Source organism: Lycorma delicatula, chromosome 1 (assembly GCF_047948215.1).
Source record: "Lycorma delicatula isolate Av1 chromosome 1, ASM4794821v1, whole genome shotgun sequence".
Classification (NCBI taxonomy): domain Eukaryota; kingdom Metazoa; phylum Arthropoda; class Insecta; order Hemiptera; family Fulgoridae; genus Lycorma; species Lycorma delicatula.
The window spans coordinates 116819932-116838791 of NC_134455.1; the positions used below are offsets into that span (position 1 = coordinate 116819932).

General features: G+C 29.3%; 1 protein-coding gene across 8 annotated transcripts in view; it reads left to right on the forward strand.

The window, feature by feature from the left end:
* Positions 1-18860, forward strand: part of phtf (putative homeodomain transcription factor) — a 169136-nt gene that overhangs the window by 138575 nt on the left and 11701 nt on the right. For all 8 annotated transcript variants that reach the window (XM_075359808.1, XM_075359759.1, XM_075359800.1 and 5 more), the window contains 4 exons: positions 5067-5162; positions 15512-15655; positions 16125-16220; positions 17783-17933. In XM_075359808.1, the coding sequence (XP_075215923.1) occupies positions 5067-5162; positions 15512-15655; positions 16125-16220; positions 17783-17932 (486 nt within the window). In that variant the 3' untranslated portion in view covers position 17933. The remainder of the gene's footprint in view (positions 1-5066; positions 5163-15511; positions 15656-16124; positions 16221-17782; positions 17934-18860) is intronic.

The following is an 18860-nucleotide window of genomic DNA, read 5'->3' on the forward strand; positions in this document are numbered from 1 at the left end:
CAGCTGTTTTTCTTTCCATTGAATAAATGTAGGCCATGAGCCTGAATGCCCTCATCTTTCTCTCCATGTTACTTAAAAGTGTTGCCTAATAAATTATTTTCAAAATAAAAACTGTAACTTGTGTTCATTTTTCTAATTTGTAACAAGTCTTGTAAATTAAAATTTGTTTTCTGGAAAATAGCTTATTTTGGAACTTCATTTTTTTTCTACGGTGCCCTTATTACATATAATTTTGTATATATAATTGTTTATTTTACTGAAGTTAATCCTTTTAATATTCATATTGTTCTCTTGTACTGTTAAATTATATTTAAATTTTATAACAGGGTGTTTAGAACTCCTTTGTTCAAAAAAAAAAAAAATGAAATAACGGAATCAGTTAAAAGCATCCAGTTTTCATATTTATGTTTTTTTTATATTATTATATTTAAGTTGTTATTATTATAGTAGTATTATTATATGTTTTTCATCACAAATATTCATTGCGATTGGCACTCCTCTGTGACCTTCACTATGCATCTGGTTGGCAGTCCCACTTTCAGTCATGATGACACCGCAGCTGAAAGCTCAGTGCATGATCTGGTTTATTGAAACAAGATCGGTTATCACAGTTCAGCATAATTATTGATGTGAATATGGTGGTGATGCACCTACGAATAAAACAATACACCAGTGGTTTAATCAGTTTAAGGAAAGTAGACCATCTGTATCTGAACAGAATGTGGTATGGATCCAAGCTTCTTGTACATTTAGCTTGAAAAAGTCATCAGCAAGACTCAGTTTGGATTTAGGAATACTTAAATTTACAGTGTACAAAGTGGTGCATAAGAGGCTTAGACTACGTGCGTATAAGATAAACTTACATGAAATCAAACCCAATGACGATGTGAAAACTTTGGAGTTTGCAGCTTTAATGTTTAACAATATTGATGAAAATGAGAACTACCTGAAAAATGTCATGTTTTCAGATGAAGTGACAGTCTACATTAATATGTCAGTAAATCAACATAACTGCTGGATTTGGGGATCAGAGCCACTATATGAAATTATCAAACATCGGCGTGATTTCCAAAGTCAGTGTTTGGTGAGGACTGATGAAGATTGTTTTGTGGACCTGTTCATTTTTGTAGAAAGCACAATTAAAGGGAATATTTTGTGTGATATGCTTGAACTTACCTCTTTCCACCGATTGACTAAGTTGAAGAAGAAAAGGATTAATTTTCTATCAGCTAGACTGCACTCCAATTACACCAACCACGTCCATGCTGCATTAAACATTTGGTTTCAAAACAGGTGGATTGGAAGAGGAGGGCAAATTGCATGGCCACCAAGGAGCCCAGACATGACCCTTCTAGATTGTTTTTTGTGGGGGCATGTGAAAAACCATTTTTCGGAGAAAATCCTTGACATCAATTGGATTGACAGGAGAGGATTGTACAGCAGTACCATTCATTACACCCAACATGCTGGCGAGTACATGAGAAGAGCTGGATTACTGTCTGGACCTGTGCAAATAACAAATGGTGCATATATCAAAATGTATTAAACATCAAAAACAACTTCAGAATATACCCTTTCAGAATATAAGTAATATTTAAAATATAATGCTGTTTAAATAATACTTGAAACTGAGGAATTCTTTTATAAACACTCCCTACATAAACCACCTAGCACAGAATATTGAGGTAAGATGTATGTTACCTTAATTTTATTGAAAGTGCTTTCATGGGATCCCTTATTATCAGTCATGATTTAATTATTTAGCAATTAAACTGTATATTAAAAATTAAAATATGAAAATAAATTATGTAAATGGTGTAATGTTTGTTACATTACTCTAATAATAAAACGAAAATTGTGTATTAATTTATTAAATGAGTGTTGCTATCTGTTGCAGTTTTCAAGACCGTCTCCCTCAAACATTGTCTGATGGTTTATCAAATTTTAATTTTTTGTCATCTTTTTTAATTTCTAATATTTTTAAATTTGTGTTAGTATCAGAAATAGGTTTATTATTTAAATACTTTTATTAGATGGCCTGCCATATTAGATGTTCAAGAAATTTAGTTTTAAAGGTTTTAAAGGATCTATTTGTTTTCCTATATAAATACCATCACAATCATTTCATTTATTTTTTTAAATTCCACAAAGAGTGTTTATTTTATTTTTATTTTTATTTTTTAAATATTCTCATTATGTGGTTATTAGGTTTGTGTGCTGGTTTAAGTACTTCTTTATTGTAAGTTATTTATTTTAAGTGTATACTTTATATACGTGTTTTCATTATTGGTTATAAGGTATTTTGTTACTTTACCTGCAACCTATTGCCCGTAAGTTAATTGGACTACCAAAAATTCATAAATTATACATCCCAAATGTGACCTGTGATCGATTTTAAATTTGCCCTTTGTTATATTGTATTTAAAATTATGGATAAAATTCTAAGGAAAAGAATGAATTTACCTAATACATCTAATGTAAAAAATGAACTCCTACGTTATTAATAACTCAGTGACACATATCCTCTGTTATCTTGTTGCATGCCTCAATGATCAGCTCTTGCAGTTCCATCATTACGAGGATGTTTAGGGAAAATCTTTTCCTTTAAAAATCCCCAAAGAAAATAATCATACAGATTCAAATCAGAACTGTTTAGGAGCCAGTTCTTCCACATGCAAAATGATTAGGAAATCAGTTTGAAATGACATTTGTGTTAAAAGTTTCATGCAGAAAGTCTAAAACATTAGCTGTGTGCAGTCTGGCTCTATCCTGCATGAACCATTCATTTTCTGATCGAAACCCTTTTTGCAAGAAGCCGAGCAACAAAATTATTATACAGCATGTTTAGATAATATTCACTGTTCTCTGTCCAAAATAGAATAGCCCTATTACCCCCTGACTTGAGACAGCAGCCTGTACCATAATTCTTGGAGTATGATGCACCTTTTCATGAAGGTGGATTTTCAGAAGCCCAAAAATGCAGTTTGTTTATTAACAACCTCATCTAGGTGAAAATGTGCCTCATCTGAAAACCAAAGATTGTTCAACAATACGTCTTTGTACACAGCCCGTTCAACGAATGCCATTCTTTTATGTTTGTTTAAAATTCACTCCACAGATCACCTAGAAATCCCAAATTGTGCTGCTTTTCTTATTGATTTGCCTGGGCCTCAGCAATGCTGCTCTGACAGCTTCGACATTCTGTGGAAAACAAACATCGACAGGCTGTTTGCGCTTACTCTCAAATACTGAACCATCACTATTAAATTTTTTATAAAGTCTACATTTTGTTTTAAATGAGGTTGACCACTGAGTTGGAAAAGGGAACAAAACCGTCTTTGTGTAAGCACCACACTTTTCATTTCATCTAGAAACAACATAGTCTTTATGCGCTGTTCAATAGTCAGTCTTCCTGTGTCAGCCATCTTGTAATGATACACAAACAGCGCACTTGAAAGAGAAAAAAACTAATATTCATGAACAGCTGTCGCTTTTACTAACATAAAACACATTAATAATTAATAATCTAAACAAATGTTGACAAAACAAATGTTGGATCATTTCATGCACCACCCTATAAATTCCTGTTATGAAAATTTTAAATTAACATTTAAAATTGATGTCATAATTGCAATAAACAAGGACAACCAAATTGAAATATCAGTATATAGAAAAACTGCATATAATAATTATTATATGTAAATTATTATATCTATAATTATTAGTTATTAATTGTTATAATATAACAATCCATAAAAAAACAAAAACAAATCACCCTTAGTTTTAACGCATATGTAAGTATGATTAATAAAGCAATCAACTACATACAATAACAAAGAAAAATTAAATAATCAAATAAAAATCATAAAACACATAGCAGTTGAAAATGGATATGATACTACTATACAAAACAACTATCAAAACATAACAAAATAGCTACCTTACAACCAGTGCATAATGACACAAAAAAGTGGAAACATATACATAAAGTATTTATACACTAATAATATCATTGAAAACATTCCTAAAACTTACAATAAAGAAGTATTTAAACTAGCATACAAACTTAATAACCACATAATGAAAATATTAAAAAAACAGAAATAACAAAATTGACAATTTTTGTGGAAAAAAGTATATAGAAATTAAATTAATTTTTCTGAAATTAAATGTAATGATTGTGATGGTATTTTTATAGAAAAAACAAATAGAGCCTGTAAAACTAAATTTCTTGAACATTATAGAAATTACAGAAATAATAAATTAGGTTTATCTAATATGCTAGACCTATAATAAACAGTAAAATTCTATTTCTGATATTAACATAAATTTAAAGATATTATAAATTTAAAAAGATGACAAAAATTAAATATATTAAAAAAGTATTACATATTTAAAAATAAACAAAATTTCATTTGATACACCATCAAACAGTGTTTGAGGGAGATAGTTTTATGAAAACTGCAACAGATAGCAGTGTTGTGTAATAAATTAATATGCAGTTTTCATTTTAATATCAGAGTAATGTAATGAACATTGCACCATTTATGTTGTTTATTTTAGTATTTTATTTTTTAATATGAAATTTAATTAAATAATTCAATCATGACTGAGGATGTGGGATCCCATGAAAGTATTTTTGATGAAATAAAGGTAAGATATATCTTATCTCAATATTCCGTACTAGGTGGTTTATATTTTAGAATTTAAAATATAATTGTTCATTTATAATTAATTTCTATATATGTTTATCAATTTTTACACATTTTAAAGTAAATAAGAAATGGATGAGAATTTACTTAAAAATAATCAACTGATGTTTAATCGATTTAAAATTATGTTTGTCTTTTCTCTGAAAATTTTAATGAAGATAATAGTGATGAGAAAGCAGTTCAAATTAGTAAAAATTCACATTATTGAGTGTATTATTATTGTTATCAATCAAAACTTTTATTTTTATTTTTTACCTTTGAAAATTCTTATTTTTTAAATAATGTGAGTGTTATCAATTATGTCAACGATTGTGTTTTGAAATGGGTACTAAGATTTTTTTTTGTGTTTTACAGAAACGTGGACCACAGCGTTCAGTAGATATGATAGTTTCAGCTGTTTTTCTCATTACATTACTTCTTCTGTCATTTGTCAGTGTGGAATTTCTTAAGGTAAATACATCTAATTAATATAATTCATTGAAGCAAATATTGCAATATAATTTAGGATTAATCATATATTTCACTTTCATTTTGGACAGCCTTGTTTATCTGTATGAAATGTTTATTATTATAAGTTGTTGCTGCTGGTAAAATTTGTATTTTATGACAAAATCTTTAGCTTTCCCTCTATATCTATGTTATTGTCATGTTTAATTTGTTTTCCTGTTTTAATGAATTTTTCAGTTTATGTAAAAAATGGTAAGAACTTTTTAAAGGTAATGGTAGATGTAATTTTTACAATTAATTTATTTCCTCATCAGCCTTTTAGAAAAATTATACCACACTAAATCTGCAATATTCCAGTAGCAGGTATGAGATTATTGCTCCAGAAAAGTTATTATATGATAATTGTTAAACAAATTTAGAAAGAAATTGAGATATAATACTGTAATAGGGAAATTGAGTATATTGTAAACTTCATTTATCCTTAAATTTAATTCCAGGTCCTGGATAGGATTTTTTTAAATTTCCTAACACCTGAAACACCTAATGGTATAGTGCTCGAAAAACAAAGGACTGAAATATTACAAAGAATCATAACTGTAACAATGTTTATTAAAACAGTTTCTGTAGATCCCAGAAGTTGAAAACAATCTCTTTATGCAATATCTTTGCACTATATTGATATTTTTATAAGAAGTATTGAATTTTATTAAGACTATGGACTGTGGCTGTAACAGTTGGTGTTAGTAAAAATTAAATTATCTTCCGAAATTTTCTGTATAAACTTACAGAAAAATATAAATATAAACTTACAAATAAACAGAAAAATATAAATATAAACTTACAAATAAAATTGAGTTCTTTTAATAATACACAAATGTTTTATTTGCTTGTTTTTATTATTTTATTGTATAACTGTTAGTAAAATAAACAGCTCAGCTCAGCTGTCTTTCATTCTGTAACCAGACTATAAGGGTATTTAAAGATCTGACTGAGTTCTTCCATGCTACACCATTTATATTATATTCAATTAGCTTATAGAGTGAAGAATAAACAAATTTTGCATTTTTGTGAGTGAGTTTATCATGATTCTGCTGAATCATGTCCCACGTATCAGTGGTGATTCACAGTGTGATCATATTTATATATAACAGTGTATCATCACTCATATATTAGTCATCATATTTACGTAATCAAACGTTTATGTAATGTTCGAATTCAATTAAAATCCTTGATCTTTTCATATGATCACTCTTTTGTTCTCGTGTTCAATTTTTATGTTTCTGTTACTTATTTATTTACCCTAATGTTATTTAAAGTTAATATAATGCATTTTTTTTTTGGGACATGAGTGTAGTGTATTCCTAGGTTTTTTTAGTATGACTTTGTTAAACCATTATTTCGACACCATATCTGATACCAATTCAGCTGATAATAGTGCACAATTATTGATATCCCTTTAAAAAAAAGGCTGCAAAAAAAGCCCTTAAGTCATGTGGAAAAACACATCATTTTAAATGTTTGCATAACCGATTTACTGAGTAATCAAACAGCGTTGATTTCAGATGTTGTTACTAAAACTGCTAACAAAAGTGGAAGTTGTGCTGCTTCAGTGTACAACGTGATTTGTGAGTATAAATCTACTAATGAATTACGGTCTTCTAAGAAAACAAAACCCCACAGGTCAATTGAAGAGACTGTTGACAATTTCAGTAAAAATGTGATTCGTAAAAAAGTACACGAATTTTATTTGTTAAGAGATGGTTTAGTGATGTGTTATCTTCGTGGAAGATAATTCGGTTATTGTCCTAGACAACGCCACTTATTTCATTCTACTTATTAAGTGGAAGTTGTGTTGCTTCAGTGTACTATGGGATTCGCGAGTATAAATCTGCTAATGAATTAAAGTGTCTTAAGAAAACAAAACCCCACAGTTCAATTGAATAAAAAATTGACAATTTCAATAAAAACCCAATTTGTAAAAAAGTACTCAAATTTTATTTTTGAAATGAACTGCCTACAATAGATAAAGTGTTACGAGTTGCAATTGAAACTAACATTGACAATAACGATCAACTTGCAATTGACAATAACGATCTACCAGATTTAGAATGAACAATATCTTATAAATTGTTAAAATGCACGCATTTTAAATATGAAAAACAAGGCCATGAAAGTGCTTTAATTGACAGAAATTACATTGATATGTGGCGAAGACATTTCTCTACTGAAATAAAGAAAAAGAGGCAAGAAGACTGCAAAATATATTATACGGATGTAACTTGGATCAACAGAGGTTACATAAAAAGTTTCATTTGGAAAGATAAAGCTGTGAATTCATCAAAAGAACTTGTGTGGCTTATCAACTGGTAATAAAGCTCCATCAAGTAAAGGAAGGCATCTCATAATTATGCATATCAGCAGTGATACCAGGTTTGTCAATAGTGGTCTCTGGATTTTTGAATCTAAATCTACAGGAGACTATCATAACAAGTGTCTTTTGAGAAATGGTTTAGCGATGTGTTACCTCTTTTGAAAGATAAGTCGATTATTGTCTTAGATAACACCCCTTATCATTCATGTCAAAAGGAAAAAATTCCACTTGTGTCTCGGAAAAAAATATTAAGATGTGGTTTAGTTTAAAAGGAGTAATTTTTGTAGAGGATGGACTAACTTCAGATCCAATTATTGCAAAGTGTTTCACATATTAAAAAAAATTTTAAATATATAAAATTTATGAATTGCAAGATCCTGTGGTAAAACAGTGTTTCGATTACCTCCCTAAGAAACCTTGAGTTTATTGTGAACTTGACCCAGTTGAGTTAATTCAGGGACAAATCGAAAGTCACATAGCGTCAGAAAATACTACTTTCAAAATATATGATATTAAAAATTTATGCCTAAAAACCATCAATAAAATGGGTTGACAGGAATGGAAAACTGAATAAAACCAAATTATTGGAAATTGGATAATATAATAGAAAACAAAATTGAGCCTCTCATTACACCTCTTAATGCTGACAACATTACAATTTTTTTGTAATCAGATGATGAAAACTGAATTAACTTTATTAATTGTTTATTACTTGTATAATAGAAAGTCAATCTAAAATAGTGAACTTTTACTATTAAGTGGATAATTGACAATTTCATAACTCTTAAAAAACTCAAGGGAACTACGAAACAATAAATAATTTTAATGAATAAAATCTCATGGGTTATCAGATGTGCCAAACAAGGTAAGAAATATTTGTTGATAATTTAATATATTTAAATTTAAAATCTATACTATTATATAAAGAAGAAGGTTTTTTTTTTGTTCAGGATAAACAAAAAAAACTACCTTATCAGTTAATATTAAATTTTTACCCTTGTTTCTTGGCATAACTGAGAAGGTTTATAGATATATTTCATCTTGAAAAAACAATAATAAATAACACATTAAAAAGATAATGTTTTACAGCTTCCATACGTAGTATGTTGATCCACTAGACGGTGGACATGTTGCACTAAATTCAGTCTACTTAATCATGAGAGCGTAAGCTGCTGATAATTGCTAATTCTTGAATATCGAACAATTTTAATTCGTTTCTGTGATATATGTATAGTAATTAGGTTAATTCAGTTGTATTCAATTTCTCAGGTAATATCATATATTGATTCTGTGATAGGCAATAAATGTTTGATTGTTAAATTTTTTTTATTTTTTTTTCTATCGATTTTGGTGGTATTTGTTGAGCAATAAATATTTGATTATTGAAATTTATAAAATTAAATGAATAAATAATATTAAGTAAATAAAAATACAAATATAAAATATAAATAAAAATAATCTACGCTTAGAAATTCAATTAAATATTCTGTAAATTAATTGACAATGCACTGCTTCTAGCGAGAGAGAGTGTAAAGCACAGCATGGAGGGAGCTATGTGCAGCCACCTGGCACACCACCATTGGTACACTCTGCAACAATAGCAGCTAAAATAAAAATGTGAACACATATGACATACGAACAAACAAACACACGCACCATCATTTTTATAGAGAATGATTTTGGCAGTATTTGTTCAGCAATAAATATTTGATTATTCAAATTTATTTATTTATCTATCTATTTGGTGGTATTTGTTGAGTTCTTTTTCTAGAATCATGCCAAAACAGAAGAGACATAATACTGGTAGGAAATCTACAGATGCGAGGTGAATGTCTACATCGCATTTACATGAGACTATGGAAGAGCGTAAGGATCTATTTTATGATGTTATACAATACAAGAAAGCCACTTCAAAGGTCAGATCTGCTTTTGAATATGATCCTCATTTGGATTATATTAATAGTAAAGATTTACAAATGGTGCAATGATTAAAATATGCAATCATTATTTTGCAAAAAAATTGAAAGATGTAGCAACTAACATGTGTTGTTCCGGTGGGAAAGTTTTTCACTTCCTACACTTAATGAACTGCCAGAACTAATGAAGAGTTTAGTTTTAGTTGTCAAAACATTTTCTCGATAATATTAGAAAATACAACTTTTTATTTCAGATGACTTCTTTTGGTGTTAAACAAATTAAAGAAGTAATTTTTATGCCTACGTTTAAAATACAAGGTAAAGTTTTTCCATTGTATAGGAAGTTTAGGCCAGTCCTGGTGTTAGTCAACAATTTTTTCAAATTTACTTCCTTTCTGATGTTGATTAAACTTCTCTTCATACTAATATTATTCCAAATTTGAAGAAGGAACTAATAACAGCACTCCAGTAAGTTGTGTTGGAACATAATAATTTGATCAGAGAGTTTAAATGCAATATTGATAACACACCTTTGGGTTACATGGAAGATTTTAAATTAATAATTGATGCTGATTGTGTACCTGTTATCAGCATAGGGGTCACTATAATGCTCCAACTACTAATGAAGATGCTGTTTTACTGGTCAATGAAGATAAAGAATCTAGAGATATAATCTTACGTTGTTGTGACTGTCAAATGTAATGTGTGTCTGAGCTTCATCGCTCTTCTGATCCTTTACAATATCCCCTTATGTTTTTAAAGGGTGAAGGTGGTTATTATCTAACAATTCTGCTGAATTATAATGAACAAAATAAAACACTTTCCTGCAGGCAATTTTATGCTTATTAACTTATGGTTTGAGATAACATTGACAATTTGTTTACATTATTACAGAGACTTATTTAACCAATATTGTGTTGACATGGTAGCCAAAATGATCACTGAAACATTAGCCTTTACTTGTAACAACAACAAAAATTAGGTACTGGTAATTACATTCATCTTCAAGATACTGTGTAACAAGACACCAATGTTAATGCTAACAACATGGGTCAAAGTGTCATACTTCCCTCATCCTTAACTGGTTCACCACAGTATATGCATGAAAAATCTGAAGATGCTATGACATGCGTGCATAAACATATCCGTCCAAATTTATTTATAACTTTTACGTGCAATCCTGAATGGCCAGAAATAAAAAATGAACTCAATATTATATCCAAAGTTTTCCATTTGAAAATTAAAAAACTCCTAGACCTTATGAACAAAAAAGAAATATTTGGCTTGGTCAACTGCTATGCACTACATGTCGAGTGGTAAAAATAAGGCTTACCTCACTGTCACATATTGGTATGGTTAGTAACTAAAATATGACCTAACGAAATTGATGTTATCATATCTGCTAAACTCCCTGATAAAAATGTTGACCCAATATTGTACAACATTGTTTGTAAAGATATGTGTTACGGACCATGTGGTGATATAAATTGGTCAGCACCATGCATGATAAATGGAAAATGTTCAAAAAAGTATCCTCGAATGTACAGTTACAACACTCAAACTGCAGATGACTGTTACCCAACATATCGCAGGAGAAGTCCAAAGGATGGAGATCGTATGACAACTTTAAACATGCAAGGTAACATAATTGATATTGATAGTACGAGGCTCGGCTGGTAAATTTTACACATTGATGCATAGCATGGAAATGAAAACCGATATTAGAACGAAATAAAAGATGGATAAACGTACAATACCTAAGCTAAAAAATGCAGTATTTATTTTTTAATATATTCCCTGTTTACACTGATACATTTTTCCCAACGTGTGACAAGTCTTTGCATTCCATCACTGAAAAATTCTGGCGGTCTTTCTCTGATTCAAGTGTTCACAGCTTCTGTCACCTCATCATCGGTGGTATAATGATTATCTTTGATGAATTCCCTCTTGAGATGAGGGAAGAAGTGGAAGTCGCACAGAACTAAATCCGACGAGTATGGCAGATGTGAAATAGGCTCAAACTTCAGCTTGTGGAGAGTCATCAGAGAGTTTGTGCAGTACCCATCATGCACAGATTTTATGGTAACTCAATTGCTCGATAATATGGCCTACTCATTCTTTAGATATGTCTAACTGATTTGTGCATTGCTGAGTGATTAGCCGGTCACTTTGAAGCAAATCATCCACTTCCTTTCGATGTTTCTCGTCAGTCACAGAAACTGTTCGTCCACTGTGAGGTGCATCCTCAATTGTTGCTTTACCAGCTTCACATTTGCAGAATTTCAACACCTACTTATTCACAGTACTCCTGTCAAAAGTTTCACTACTGTAAACTGCTTTTAAACGATGAAAAATATTAGTAGGATTCACATTTTGTGCTGTTAAAAATTCAATCACTGTGTGCTGTTTTAACAGTGTTAACATATTGACTGTACTTGACTCCATTTTAACTGCTACTGAAATCAAACCGGTAAACAGATTTCAATGCATTATCACAGGTTTTCATAGGAGATTTTAGCTATCATGTGCTGCTACGCCCAGCTTGATATTACCTTTTGTCTTCAAGAAGCTCACTAGTGTGCAAAATTTATCAGTTGAACCTCGTAAATGGATCGTCTCACATTGTCTACTATTGTCACATTGCTTTAATGTCTACATAAATGTTGAATTTTGGAACTCTGTGCATGCAATTTGATATATCTGCAAATATATATCAAAATTTCAGATCAAGTAACTTTTTTGGTTGAAAATCAAAGAGATGAATTGAATCAGAACATTAATGGTAGATATATATGTACATCTGAGACCAATTTGTGATTTCTTGATTTTCTAATACATCTATGTTATTCAACTATTGTTCACTTAGAAAACTATCAAGTATTTATTTCATACAACAAAATCTCCAGCGAGTCTTTGAAAATCCACAGAAGACCACTCTAATTGCTTTTTTTGAACTTTGTCAGTCCAATGACTTCGCCAAAACACTGTTATATCCTGAAGTTCCTATGTTAAGTAAGAGACACGTATGCAAATTTTGGTTTACCAACTCCAACATGTGATAATCAAGAAGCTGTTAATGCTAATGATACAATGTTAAGACTTTCTTTGGTGTCAATGAACAGAAAGAATTTGTAAGTATTACTCTTTCTAAATTAGTACCAGATCAACATCAGATGTTTGATGATGTAAATGACAGTGTTGCTAAAAACAACCCAAAGATTTTTTTCTTAGATGCTCCTGGAGGCACCAGGAAAACTTCAATTTACGTCTTGCTCAAATTTGCTCAACTAAAAACATTGCAATCAGTGTAGCATCATCAGAAATATCTGTTACACTTATTAATGTTGGGAGAACTGCACATTCTACTTTTAAGTTACTGTTAAATGTTGTATGTGACCAAGAATCTCTTTGTTCTATTCATAAAAATGGTCCACTTGGACAAATTTTGCAAGATGCTAAACTTATAGTGTAAGATGAATGCACAGTGAGTCATCGAGCTAATATTGAAGCGATGATGTAAATGACAGTGTTGCTAAAAACAACCCAAAGATTTTTTTCTTAGATGCTCCTGGAGGCACCAGGAAAACTTCAATTTACTTCTTGCTCAAATTTGCTCAACTAAAAACATTGCAATCAGTGTAGCATCATCAGAAATATCTGTTACACTTATTAATGTTGGGAGAACTGCACATTCTACTTTTAAGTTACTGTTAAATGTTGTATGTGACCAAGAATCTCTTTGTTCTATTCATAAAAATGGTCCACTTGGACAAATTTTGCAAGATGCTAAACTTATAGTGTAAGATGAATGCACAGTGAGTCATCGAGCTAATATTGAAGCGACTGATCAAGCCCTTCAAGATATTACATCATGTGGTAAATGGGTGGTATAACTTTCGTGTGCCAGTGCCAGTGTTTTTGTTTGCCAAAGGTCTTTGGCAAACATTCCCTGTCACCGTGAGAGGAACTAGGGATGATGTTGCTCAGGCATGCCTTCAGTCATCACCCTTATGGAGATTTGTCCACACTATTAACTTAAAAACTAATATAAAAGTTCATCTTGCGGGTGGCGATGCTAACTTTCCCTTACAACTACTGAACATTGGTAATGGGACTCTTCCTCAACAATGATGGTTACATTTCTGTCAATGAAAATATTGGTACCATTTTGCATACAATGGATGATCTCATTTCCAATATTTATCCAGAAATTAGTAAGCTTTTACAAAAATCATACAAGTGGCTTTGCGAAAGATCTATCATAACTGCTCAAAATGTTAACTGTACTTGAAATTAATAACATGATTTTAGAAAAAGTTTTAGGGCAAAGCAAGGAATAACGATCTGTAGATTCTATAATTAATACTGAATATGCAGTCCACTATCCTCCAGAATTTTTGAATTCTCTTAATCCTGTCTGTTTTCCAGCTCATAGTCTCAGTCTTAAAATTGGAGTTCTGATTATTTTGCTACGAAACTTAACCTCCAAGGTTATGTAAAAGCATGAGGTTGTAAATCAAAACTTTGCAAAATCACATCATTAAGGCTACTACTACTTTGACAGGTCCAGCTGCAGGATAGCTTGCTCTTATATCCTGTATCCCAATGATCTCAACAGACTTACCATTAAAAGGGCTGCAATTCCCTCTAAAACTTTTGTTTGTTGTAACAATCAATAAAGCACAAGGCCAGGCATTCAAACACATTGGTATTGATTTATGATCAGACTGTTTTTCTCACGGACATATATATATATATGTTGGACTTTCCAAAAGTGGTAATTCAGAAAATCAATACATTCTGCTACCAGAAAATTAGATTACCACAAAAAATATCCTATACCTGGAAGTTTAATCAATTTAATAATGTTTGAAAAAGCGTTGGCTACATTATAATCTTGGGCAAAGCCGAGATGGGAAATGCTATATATATATAAAATAATATGTTGTGAGTGATCAATGCCCTGCAAAAACTACCGAAGATAAATTGATGAAAATTTATTTACACTTTCTCCTTACCATGTAAGTATATATTAAGAAAATCCACTTTGAAATTGCGAGTTTAATGGGTTGAAATTAAGTAACAATGAAATTACTATTATTATATTTTTTTTTAATTTCTCATTAACAGACGTTGATATCAACTTAATTTTTGGTGTATGTAATCTTATAGATATAAATATCTAAAAATTAATTTTTATACATTTTTGAAATTTAGAGATTAAAAATGTTAAAATTAAAATGGATTTTTAATTTTTTTAAACCCTGTTATTTTTTGGTAACAAATGAGGAATCAACCTGATTTTTGGTTAGTGTAATCTTCATGTCAATAAACCAATTTCCAGATTTTTTAAATTTGACCTTAAAAGGGAATGAAGAAAGGTAAAAAATTTTGAACAATTGTAAGTTTTTGCAATTCCGACTATAGTGAACTAGGTACTCAGTAGATTTGGGCTTACAAACATTTGAGATAAATATTTAAAAACCATTTTAGGGTTTTTAATTCTGATTTTTAAAGGGTTACGAAGGTATATGGCGCATAGCTCAACCAACACACTCACTGGCACCATAACTATATATGTGACTAGCTACACCTATCTTTGGTGACTAAATAACATAAAAGAATTGACCGTTATGGAAAAAGCAAATAACCATATAGTGCAGGTGAAGCTGCGATGGGGAGGTAGTGTAAGTATAATTTTTGTGAAATATAATAGACCGTGGTTACTAAATATTAATGTCACATAGTTTTTTTTATATGCATCAAGATGTACAGGAGATGCTTGTAAATCAGCTGCCTGAACACTCATATGTGCACTCTGTTTACTTGAACTTTATAAACTAACTAAATTAGGTATAGCGTTGATTACGCCACCTAGCTTCTGGAACTAGTTGAATTTGATGGCTGTTGTCATTGCATTTATATATTGTTTATCATTTCAGATATTCAAAGTTACTTTATAGTTTGTTAAATTATTACTTCTTGTAACTGTGAATAATGCTGTATCCTAAATAATATTAAAAAATATCATTTGGTTGGTTTTATTTTCTATCTGTTTTTTTTAGGATTCGGTTAGACTACATGTCGAGTACAATGTTGAGGCACTGGCATGGTGCATTGTTCTTGGCTTTTTTCTGTTGAGATTTATGACTTTGGGAGATAAGATAAATAGAAAATACCGAAATCTCTCTGTTTTAATAACTGAGCAGGTATGTAAATTTTGGTTTAATAAGCCAATGCATTAAGTATACCTGCAGTAATTTAAGCTTTAAACTTGCCTTTAATGCTTGGCTGTTATTTTATATATGCAAATAACTATGAAATTTGTTTTTTTTTTTAATTCATTTTCATTAAATTTCATATTATTTTTTTTAATATTTGTTTGTATTCTGTCAGTCCATTTTTCTCTTTTTCATTTAGAAATTCAATTTTTTCTTTTTAATTATTTTCCCACTATGAACATTTGCATGCATTACTATGATCTTTAATGAGTAATTTATAAATTTCCATTTATTTATTTATCTATTGTTTTTTCATTTTTGTATAGATGATTTTGTTTTTTTCTTATATTAAATGTAGAAATAAGTATTCTTCTGCGTTATTTATTAAATAACCTAAAACAAATTATTAATTTAAATTACTTTCAATCTAATTTTTAATAAAACTTTTTTTCTGTAGATAAATTTATATTTACAAATTGAACAAAAACCTAACAAAAAGGAAGAACTTATGGTTGCCAACAGTGTGCTGAAGTTAGCTGCAGATCTTCTTAAAGTAAGTACTTTTATTAATTGATAAATGTATGCAATTTTATAAATAAAATTATAAAAAAATAATTATATACCTGTTCTGTACACATTTATGATGAACCTTACAATTCGAAGATGTATGTTAAGATACAGTGAAGGATTTTTTTAGGAAATCTGTGATTTCTGTCAATTTTTTTACAGTTGGAAGTTTATTGACTTTTTCTGTTTCATAAATTTTTACATTAATCCTGGTAATTTTTTGAGATTAAATGTTTTTAATTTCACTGCAAAACAGAAGACAAATTTACTGCATTAAACTTTGTCACAAGTCTTATTGGCAGTTATGTACTTTGCTTAAATTTGTTACTACTAAAAATTCTTTGAACTGAATTTTCTTATTCATATTTTAATAGAGTGTAATTATACATTCATTACTTTCATGGAATTAAGTAAATCACATGTAGAGTCATTTAAAAATCATTAGACTCTTTAAAGAATAGTCCATTCATTAATTCTGATTAGTTCCTTTTGTCATGAAACAAAGTTCCATTAGGTTAATATTAAGGTATATATTTACCTTAAACATTTCTGTATATATGTTATTTTATTTGTACAAATCTGATAAATGTATTGTATCTATTGTGTAAAAATTTTTTTTATATACTATTATTGTTATCATCAACCTGTATTTTCAATCCAAAGTAATTAGCATACAGAATCCTGCCAACAGATGCTGACTAGTATTTTTGTAGTGGTTCTAAACAGTTAAACTGCTTATTTCATTCTAAATAATTTGACTTTAGTGATTTTTAGATAAAAATATACTTGTGGTTTTTCTGCTTACTGAATTCTCAGTGTCATATTTAGCAGATTTACAAATAAAATTGCAAAATTTTCTTCATTACATTTAAAAACTCACCTTTTTGAGTATATTGCATGTGTTGTGTTTTTGAGGGAAATTGAGAATACCCTCACAAAAAATTGTAATTCTGCCTAAAAGTTGTTGAAAATGTATAATGTATTTGGAAAATTATATAATTTTCTATTAAAACAGTAATTTAACTGATATAATTGTGTTATAAATCAGTAAATTTACATAAAAAAATTCACTGGACAAAAAAATGCAGTCATTTCTTTTATTGAGATGATTTAATTCCAAGAAATTTTATGGTAGATTTTTCAGTTTAGATATTTATGAAAATTGTAATAGAAATCATATTTTGCTGTTCTCTACAAGGGGGGAAACCTGGTATTAGATACTAGTGTGGTTAGTAGCACTACAAAAATAGCAATTGCCATAAAATTATATTTCAGTAATATTTCATATTATTTTTAATTTTGTAACTCTTTTAAAGTGTCTAGAATTTATTCTACGTATAACATTCAAACTCTATCTTGTTTTGAAAATAATTATTATTGTTTAAAAAAATTCATTGTAATAAGTCACCAAAGCAAATTAAGTTCAAGAGACTAATAATATAGACTTTTTTTTGTAGACAATTAATTCATCACTTAAGCTAAACTTGCTAATTAAACAATTTATGATTTGAATGTATAATTAATTATATTTTTATTTTTAACTTATAGGAACTGGAGAGTCCATTCAAAATTTCTGGAGTTAGTGCAAATCCATATTTATATACTATTACTAAGGTTGTTATATTATCAGCTCTTTCTGGAGTCTTGTCAGAAATGTTAGGATTCAAATTAAAATTACACAAAATAAAAATAAAATGATGTAAGTTAATCTGTGGTATAATTTTTTATATAGTATAAGTATTATTGTTTTGGGAATTAATTGTGATGTTTATCACAATTAATTTTTAAGAATTTATTCAAACACTTGTGGTGATAATTATATTTCTATCCTTATGTTAGATGAAATCTGTAGCAAAACTTTACACCCTACTATTTGGTTTACCAATAATCAAATTTATTGATTTTTTAAAATCTATTTACTTTTAAAATGCATTTTTATGCAAATTAAAAAAATTATATTTTAAAAATATTGAGTGTTGTAAAATGAAAGACATTAGTGTACTTTCTAAATGTACCACATATGAATTTTTAATTCTCAGGTTACCAGAGCCAAACATTCATAAAAATATTGTATCCTCAACTTGCATTTTATGTCTTGCAGCTATAAACATACTAAAAGTGTTCTTTATTTCTTACTATCAACAGCAGTAATATAGCAAACATAAACATCTAATTAAATGAGGATAAATGGTGTGGTTGGTTTTTTTTTTTAACTTATAAATGATATCCTTGAGTTTATTGTTTATTTCTAATATCTTTTGATACAAACATATTTTAAGATACATTTCACATTTTTTTATAATATATGTTAAGTAGCAATAATGCATTGTGATTTAAATAATTTCAGATATAATTATTGATATACTTCTTGACTATGATATCTTACCTACTTAATACCCTTTCTGAGATACTTTAATCTGACCTGTTTGTTGATACTCACCTTTGTTGTAGCAGGTTTAGTTTGAGATAGTCCTAATGATTCCTGCAGGAAACTGTCTCCTTAATTTAGAAAAAAAAAAAGTTTAGATTTCACTTAAAAATGTATGGCGACTTATTTACGTAAACTTAAATCTATTATCTTTTTCTTATGTTTCATTGCACATTTCTTCCTTACATTACTAGATAG